The 9,536-nt window shown below is 41.0% G+C and overlaps 1 protein-coding gene across 1 annotated transcript; it reads left to right on the forward strand.

Moving 5' to 3' along the window:
- Positions 1-363: 363 nt before the first annotated feature.
- Positions 364-1,752, forward strand: LOC129518525 (elongation factor 1-alpha 1-like). The gene is given in 1 exon segment (XM_055338681.1): positions 364-1,752. A coding segment is annotated over 1 exon segment (1,389 nt).
- Positions 1,753-9,536: the final 7,784 nt, after the last annotated feature.

Here is a 9,536-nt window from a genome sequence, read left to right on the forward strand (position 1 = left end):
ACAAACAGTGTATGTTCTCATTCATTTGGGCAATATAAATAATAGTGAAAGGGAATATTATAGAAGGGAGAAGAAATGTGTGGGAAATATCAGAAAGGGAGACAGAACATAAACACTCCTAACTCTGGGAAATGAACTAGGGGAGATGGAAGGGGAGGAGGGCATGGGGTGGAGGTGAATGGGTGACGGGTACTGAGGGGGGCACTTGATGGGATGAGCACTGGGTGTGATTCTGTATGTTGGTAAATTGAACACCAATAAAAATTAATTTATTATTATTAAAAAAAGAAGCTTTTCTTTTTCGCAACGGTTTTGCTCCCAGAACACAGGTGTTGTGAAAACCACCGCTAAACCTATACCTAAATGGGAAAGGAAAAGACTCACATCAACATCGTCGTCATTGGACACATAGATTCGGGCAGGTCTACCACTACTGGCCATCTGATCTACAGATGTGGTGAGATCGACAAAAGAACTACCGAAAAATTTAAGAAGGAGGCTGCTGAGATGGGAAAAGGCTCCTTCAAGTATGCCTGGGTCTTGGATAAACTGAAAGCTGAACATGAATGTGGTATCACCATTGATATCTCCCTGTGGAAATTTGAGACCAGCAAGTATTGTGTGACTATCATTGATGCCCCAGGGCACAGACACTTTATCAAAAACAGGATTACAGGCACATCTCAGGCTGACTGTGCTGTCTTGATTGTTGCTGCTGGTGTTTGTGAATTTGAAGCAGGTATCTCCAAGAATGGGCAGACCCGTGATCATGCCCTTCTGTCTTACACACTGGGTGTAAAACAACTAATTGTTGGTGTTAACAAAATGGATTCCACTGAACCACCCTACAGCCAGAAGAGATACGAGAAAATTGTTAAGGAAGTCAGCACCTACATTAAGAAAATTGGCTACAACCCTGACACAGTAGCATTTGTGCCAATTTCTGGTTGGAATGGTGACAACATGCTGGAGCCAAGTGCTAACATGCCTTGATTCAAGGGATGGAAATTCACCTGTAAAGATGGGAATGCCAGCAGAAGCACACTGCTTGAAGCCCTGGATTGCATTCTGCCACCAACTCGTCCAACTGATAAGCCCTTGCGTCTGCCTCTCCAAAACGTCTACAAAATTGGTAGTATTGTTACTGTCCCAATGGGTCGAGTGGAGACTGGTGTTCTTAAGCCTGGCATGGTGGTCACCTTTGCTCCAGTCAATGTTACAACTGAAGTAAAGTCTGTTGAAATGCACCATGAAGCTTTGAGTGAGGCTCTTCCTGGGGATAATGTGGGCTTCAATGTCAAGAACGTATCTGTCAAAGATGTTCCTCGTGGCAACGTGGCTGGTGACAGCAAAAATGACCCACCAATGGAAGCAGCTGGCTTCACGGCTCAGGTGATTATCCTGAACCATCCAGGCCAAATCAGTGCTGGATATGCACCTGTGCTGAATTGTCACACAGCTCACATTGCTTGCAAGTTTGCTGAGCTGAAGGAAAAGATAGATCATCATTCTGGAGAGAAGCTGGAAGATGGTCCCAAGTTCTTGAAATATGGGGATGCTGCCATTGTTGATATGGTTCCTGGCAAACCTGTGTGTGTTGAGAGCTTCTCTGACTATCCTCCTCTGGGCCGTTTTGCTGTTCGTGACATGAGACAGACAGTTGCTGTGGTTGTCATCAAAGCAGTGGACAAGAAGGCAGCTGGAGCTGGCAAAGTCACCAAGTCTGCCCAGAGAGCTCAGAAGGCTAAGTGAATATTATTCCCAATACCTGCCACCCCAGTCTTAATCAGTGGTGGAAGAACGGTCTCATAACTGTTTGTGTCAATTGGCCATTTAAGTTTAATAGTAAAGACTGGTTAATGATAACAATGCATCATAAAACCTTCAGAAGGAAAGGAGAATGTTTTGTGGACCATTTGTGTGTGTGTGTGTGTGTGTGTGTGTGTGTGTGTGTGTGCACGTGTGTGGCAGTTTTAAGTTATTAGTTTTTAAAATCAGCACTTTTTAATGGAAACGACGAAAAATCTGTCACAGAATTTTGAGACCCATTAAAACAAAAGTTTAATGAGAAAAAAAAGATAAGAAGCTTTTGCACAGCAAAAGAAACAGTCAACAAAACTAAAAAACAACCTACAGAATGGGAGGAGATATTTGCAAATGACCTATCCAATAAAGGTCTAGTATCCAAGATCTATAAAGAACTTATTCAACTCAACAGCAAAGAAAGAATCCAATCTTGAGATGGGCAAAAGACATGAACAGAAATTTCACAGAGGAAGACATAGACATGGTCAACAATGAGAATGGGGAAAATTAACAAGGCAGGAAACCACAAATGTTGGAGAGGATGCGGAGAAAGGGGAACCCTCTTGCACTGTTGGTGGGAATGTGAACTGGTGCAGCCACTCTGGAAAACTGTGTGGAGGTTCCTCAAAGAGTTAAAAATAGATCTGCTCTAGATCCAGCACTTGCGCTGCTGGGTTTTACCCCAAAGATACAGATGCAATGAAACACCAGGACACCTGCACCCCGATGTTTATAGCAGCAATGTCCACAATAGCCAAACTGTGGAAGGAGCCTCAGTGTCCATCGAAAGATGAATGGATAAAGAAGATGTGGTTTATGTATACAATGGGATATTACTCAGCCATTAGAAACGACAAATACCCACCATCTGCTTCGACGTGGATGGAACTGGAGGGTATTTTGTGGAATGAAATAAGTCAATCAGAGGACAAACATTATATGGTCTCATTCATTTGGGGAATATAAAAAATAGTGAAAGGAAATAGAGGGGAAAGGAGAAAAAAATAGGGAGGCAATATGAGAAAGGGAGACAGAACATGAGAGACTCCTAACTCTGGGAAACGAACTAGGGGTGGTAGAAGGGGAGGTTGGTGGGGTGTAGGGGTGACTGGGTGATGGGCACTGAGGCAGGCACCTGATGGGATGAGCACTGTGTTTTATTCTATATGTTGGCAAATTGAACACCAATAAAAAATAAATTTATTAAAGAGAAAGAATTTGTGTGGAACCAGAAAAGACCCCGAATAGCAAGGGGAATATTAAAAAAGAAAACCCTAGTTGGGGGCATCACATTGCCAGATTTTAGGTTGTACTACAAAGCTGTGATCACCAGGACAGCATGTTACTGGCACAAAACAGACACATACATCAATGGAACAGAATAGAGAATCCAGAAATGGACCCCGTTTCTTGGATTGTTTCTCTGTGTCATCGATTTTCCCTTTGCTTCTTTGTTTTGTTTCTTAAATTTGACATATGAGTGAAATCATATTTGCCTTTCTCTAACTGAATTGTTTCACAAGCATTATACAGTCTAGATCAATCAATGTCATTGCAAATGGCAAGATTCCATTCTTTTTTCATGGCAGAGTAATATTATATCCATTCATTAGTCAATGGACATTTAGGTCCTTTCCATAATTTGGGTATTATAGATAATGCTACTATAAACATTGGGGTGAATGTATTTCTTCAAATTTTATTTTCGTTTTCTTTGGGTAAATACCTGGTAGAGCAATTGCTGGATTGTAGCATAGTTCTGTTTTTAACTCTTTGAGGAACCTTCATTCTGCTTTTCAGAGTGGCTGCAACAGTTTGTATTCCCAGAGTAAGAGTGTTCCCCTTTCTCTGCATCCTCACCAACATCTGTTGTTTCCTGTGTTGTTAATTTTAGCCATTCTGACAGGTGGGAAGTGGTATTTCATTGTGATTTTGATTTGTATTTCTTTGATGATGAGTGATGTTGAACAGCTTTTTATATGTCTATTAACCTTCTTTGGAAAAATGTCTATCCATATCTTCTCATTTCTTAACTGGAATTTTTGTTTGTTTTTTTGGGGGTGTTGAGTTTAATACCTGCTTTTTATATTTTATTTCTAACACCTTATCAGATATGTCATTTCAAACATCACTTCCCTTTCTCATGGTTACCTTTTAGTTTTGTTGATTGTTTCTTTCACTGTGCAGAAGCTTTTTATCTTGATGAAGTCCCAATAGTTCATTTTGCTTTGTTTTCCTTGCCTCCAGAGAAGCGTCTAGTAAGAAGTTGCTATGGCAGATGCTGAAGAGTTACTGTCTGTGTTCTCCTCTAGTATTTTTATGGTTTCCTATCTCACGTTTAGGTATTTCATCCTATTTGAATTTATTTTTGTGTATGGTGTAAGAAAGTGGTCTAGTTTCATTATTCAGCATGCTGCTGTCCAGTTTTCCCAACACCATTTGTGGAAGAGACTATCTCTTTTCCATTGAATATTCTTTCCTGCTTTGTAGAAGATCATTTGGCGATAAAGTTGTGGGTCCATTTTCAGGTTTTCTATTCTTTCCATTAATATACGTGACTGTTTTTGTTCTAGCACCATACCATTTTGATCACTACTGCTATGCAATATAGCTTGAAGTCTGGAATTGTGATGCCAGCAGCTTTTCTTTTCTTTTTTTAAGATAGCTTTTGCTATTCAAGTTATTTTGATGTTTCATACAGATTTTAGGATTGTTCTAGCTCTATGAAAAAAGGTTGGAGTTATTTCAATACTGATTGAATCAATTGTGTAGATTGCTTTAGGTACTATAGACATTTTAACAATATGTGTTCTTCAATTCGTGAACATGGGGTGTCTATTTCTTTGCGTGGTCTATAATTTATTTCACCAGTGTCTTACAGTTTTCAGCATATAGGTCTTTAACCTCTGAGTTGTTTTCTTCCTAGGTTTCTTATTATCATTTGTACAATTGTAAATGGGATTATTTCCTTAATTTCTCTTTCTGCTGCTTCATTATTAGTGTATACAAATGGGATAGATAGATAATTGTTTTTGTATCCTGTACATTTACTGAATTTTGTTTATCAGTTCTAGCAGGGTTTTTTGATAAATTATTTTGGATTTTCTATACACAGTATTATGTCATCTACAATAGTGAGTTTTACTTTCTTTTGATGTTTTTTTTTGTGTGTGTTTTGTTTGTTTTGTCTGATTGCTGTGGCTAGGACTTCTAGTACTACGTTATTAAATACAAGTGGTGAGAGTGGACATCTTTGTCTTGTTCCTGACTATAGAGGAAAAGCTCTCAGATTTTACCCACTAAGTTTGATGTTAACTGTGTGTTTTTCCATATATGACCTTCATTATGTTTATGTATGTTCCTTCTAAACCTACTTTGTTAAGGGTTTTCATCATGGATAGATGTTGTACTTTGGTCAAATGTTTTTACTGCACCTATTGAGATGATTATACAATTCTCATCCTATCTCTTATTGATACAATGCAGCATATTGTTTGATTTGGGAATATTGTACCACCCTTGCACAGCAAGATTAAATACCACTTGAATGTGGTGAATGCTTAAATTAGTGTATTGGTGGATTTTGTTTGCCAGTTTTTTGTTAAGGAATTTCGCATCTATATTCAATGGAGATGTTGGCTTGTTATTTTCTTTTGTCTTTGTGTGTGTGTGTGCATGTGTGTGCATGTGTGTGTGTGTGTGTGTGTGTGTGGTGTCTTTTTTTTTTTTATAAATTAATTTTTATTGGTGTTCAATTTACCAACATACAGAATAACACCCAGTGCTCATCCCGTCAAGTGTACCCCTCAGTGCCCGTCACCCATTCACCCCCACCCCCCAACCTCCTCCCCCTCCACCACCCCCAGTTCATTTCCCAGAGTTAGGAGTCTCTATGTTCTGTCTCCCTTTCTGATATTTCTCACACATTTCTTCTCCCTTCCCTTATATTCCCTTTTGCTATTATTCATATTCCCCAAATGAATGAGAACATACACTGTTTGTCCTTCTCCGGTTACTGTGGCCAAGTTAAAAAAGGGTGTTGCCTGAGTTCTCCTCTGGGATTTTGATGGAATCTTGTCTCACATTTAGATCTTTCATCTATTTTGAGTTTATCTTTGTGTATGGTGCAAGAGAGTGGTCCAGTTTCATTCTTCTGCATGTGGATGTCCAATTTTCCCAGCACCATTTATTGAAGAGACTGTCTTTCTTCTAGTGGATCGTCTTTCCTCCTTTATCGTATATTAGTTGAGCATAAAGTTCAGGGTCCACTTCTGGGTTCTCTGTTCTGTTCCATTGATCTATGTGTCTGTTTTTGTGCCAGTACCACACTGTCTTGATGAACACAGCTTTGTAGTACAACCTGAAATCTGGCATTGTGATGCCCCCAGATATGGTTTTCTTTTTTTAAAATTCCCCTGGCTGTTTGGGGTCTTTTCTGATTCCACACAAATCTTAAAATAATTTGTTCTAAGTCTCTGAAGAAAGTCCATGGTATTTTGATAGGGATTACATTATACGTGTAAATTGCCCTGGGTAACATTGACATTTTCACAATATTAATTCTGCCAATCCATGAGCATGGAATATTTTTCCAACTCTTTGTGTCTTCCTCAATTTCTTTCAGAAGTGTTCTGTAGTTTTTAGGGTATATTTTGAGAACCATTTGAATGGTAAATGGTTCTCCAACCTTTTATTTTCAGGTTGTAGGTGTCCTTCTGTCTAAAATGAGTCTCTTGTAGACAGCAAATAGATGGGTCCTGTTTTTTTATTCAGTCTGAAACTCTGCGCCTTTTGATGGGGTCATTAAGCCCATTCACGTTCAGAGTTACTTGAACTTCTTCTTAAAGGGGAGTTTTAAGAGTCCCCCTTAAAATTTCTTGCAGAGCTGGTTTGGAGGTCACATATTCTTTCAGTTCCTGCCTGTCTTGGAAGCTCTTTATCTCTCCTTCCATTTTGAATGAGAGCCTTGCTGGATAAAGTATTCTTGGTTGCATGTTCTTCTCATTTAGGACCCTGAATATATCCTGCCAGCCCTTTCTGGCCTGCCAGGTCTCTGTGGAGAGGTCTGCTGTTACCCTAATATTCCTCCCCATGAAAGTCAGGGACTTCTTGTCTCTTGCTGCTTTAAGGATCTTCTCTTTATCTTTGGAATTTGCAAGCTTCACTATTAGATGTCGAGGTGTTGAACGGTTTTTATTGATTTTCGGGGGGGATCTCTCTATTTCCTGGATCCGAATGCCTGTTTCCCTTCCCAGATTGGGAAAGTTTTCAGCTAGGATTTGTTCAAATACATATTCTGGCCCTCTGTCCCTTTCGGCGCCCTCGGGAACCCCAATTAAACGTAGGTTTTTCTTCCTTAGAGTGTCATTTATTTGCCTTAATCTGTCTTCATGGTTCTTTAATTGTTTATCTCTTTTTTCCTCAGTTTCCCTCTTTGCCACTAACTTGTCTTCTATGTCACTCACTCGTTCTTCCACCTCGTTAACCCTCGTCGTTAGGACTTCTAGTTTGGATTGCATCTCATTCAATTGATTTTTAATTTCTGCCTGATTGGATCTAAATTCTGCAGTCATGAAGTCTCGTGAGGCCTTAATGCTTTTTTCTAGAGCCACCAGTAGCTGTAGAATAGTGCTTCTGAATTGGCTTTCTGACATTGAATTGTAATCCAGATTTTGTAACTCTGTGGGAGAGAGGGCTGTTTCTGATTCTTTCTTTTGAAGTGAGGTTTTCCTTCTAGTCATTTTGCTCAGTGCAGAGTGGCCAAAAACAAGTTGTATTGGAACACGGGGGAGTATCACTGGTCCCTCTAGCTGGTCTTCTGGGGGAGGGGCCTGTTGCGCTGATTCTCAGGTGTTAGCACTTGGGGGAGCTGCTCTGCCCCTGCCTGCTGGGCTCAGCGGGGGTTGTTTACCCCGTGAGGTCTCAGGAGGAACAGTTGCAGTTGCTATGGCAACTCTGGAAGCCTGGATTCAGCCTCCGCAGGAACTACGGGGCTCGGGGCTCTCGGCTCTCCGTCCGCAGGGCCTGGAGGCTCCGGGGCGGGGCCGCTGATCTGCTCAGCTCGGGGCAGGAGCGTCCTTGCTGTCCTGGGCCCTCCCGGCCTCTGCCTGTCCCGGGGGGAGGCCGGATCCTGGGCTGTGTCCCGGCGCCCTGTGCTCCGGGGCCTGTGTTGTTGGATTTGCGCTCCCGCCCCGCAGCTCCCTCCCTGGAGCCGCTCCCGAGCCCCTCCGAGCTGCTCCGGTGCGTGCTGCAGCCCTTAGGGAGCTCGGAGCACTCTCCTGCGCTCGCAGGTGTCTGTTAGTGTTCCAGGGAGCCTGAGGGCATCCCCGCTCTCCTGGGTCCTGCTCCAACTCTCTGCGAGCCCCTTTCCGCCCGCCCGGGAAGGTTGGTGCAGCTCCTGCTCCTCCGGGACGGGGCTCTCCTGTCCTGGGGACACTCGCCCCGGCCTCAGCCCGGCTCCTCGTGGGGCCCCTCCCCCTCGGAGGCCTTTTGTTTCTTTATTTCTTTTTCCCCCGTCTTCCTACCTTGATAGAAGCGCGGACTTTTCTCACTGTAGCATTCCAGCTGGTCTCTCTTTACATCTCAGGCCGAATTCGTAAATTTTCAGGATGGTTTGAAGGTTATCTAGGTAATTTGGTGGGGACAGGTGATTTGGGGACCCTGCTCTTCCGCCATCTTGCCCCTCCTGTGTGGTGTCTTTATCTGGTCTTGGTATCAGAGTAAGTTTGGTCTCATATAATGAATGTGAAATTTTTTCTTCCTTTTCATCTTTTGGATTAGTTTGAGAATAGGTATTAACTCTTCCTTAAATGTTTGGTAGAATTCAGCGGTGAAGCCATCTGGTCCTGGACTTTTGTTTCTTGGGAGTTTTTTTTATTATTGATTCAATTTCTTTGCTGGTATTTTGTCTGTTGAAAATTTCAATTTCTTGCTGTTTAGTTGTGGTAGGTGATATGCCTCTAGGAATTTTTCCATTTCTTCTAGGTTGTGTAGTTTGCTATTGTATATTTTTCAGCATATTCTCTTAGAATTGTTCGGATTTCTATGGGGTTTTGTTGTTATGGTTGTTATTTCTCCTCTCTCATTTGTAATTTGTGAACCATTACTCTTTTTCTTCTGTATAAAAAATTATCAATTTTATTGACTTTTCAAAGAACCAGCTCCTGGTTTCATTGATATTCTATTATCTTTTTTTGTTTCTATAACATTTATTTTTTGCTCTAATGTTTACTGTTTTATTCCATCTGCTGGTTTTGGGTTCTGTTTAATCTTCTCTTTCTAGCTCCGTTTTCATTTAAAATGAAGTTGTTTATTTGAAGTTTTCCTTGCTTCTGTATTGCTATAAACTTCCCTCTTAGAATTGCTTTTGCTGAATCCAAAAGTTTTGAACCATTGTGCTTTCATTTTCATTTGTTGCTATGTACTTCTTAATTTCTTCTTTGATTTCTGTTCATCCATTCATTGTTTAGTAGCATGCTATTTAACCTCCATGTACTTGGGTCTTTCCAGGTTTTTTCTTATGCTTGACTTCTAGTTTCATAGCTTTGTGGTTAGAAAAGTTGCATGGTATGACTTAGATATTTTTGACATTTGACGTTTGTTTTGTGGTCTAATATGTGATCTATTCTGGAGAATGTTACCTGTGTACTTGGAAAGAATGTGTGTTCTACTGTCCTAATGTGGAATAATCTGATTATAATGCTTAAATCCATCTGGTCCAGTGTATCTTT

The sequence above is a fragment of the Nyctereutes procyonoides genome, unplaced genomic scaffold (genome assembly GCF_905146905.1).
Source record: "Nyctereutes procyonoides isolate TBG_1078 unplaced genomic scaffold, NYPRO_anot_genome, whole genome shotgun sequence".
In the NCBI taxonomy this organism is placed as follows: domain Eukaryota; kingdom Metazoa; phylum Chordata; class Mammalia; order Carnivora; family Canidae; genus Nyctereutes; species Nyctereutes procyonoides.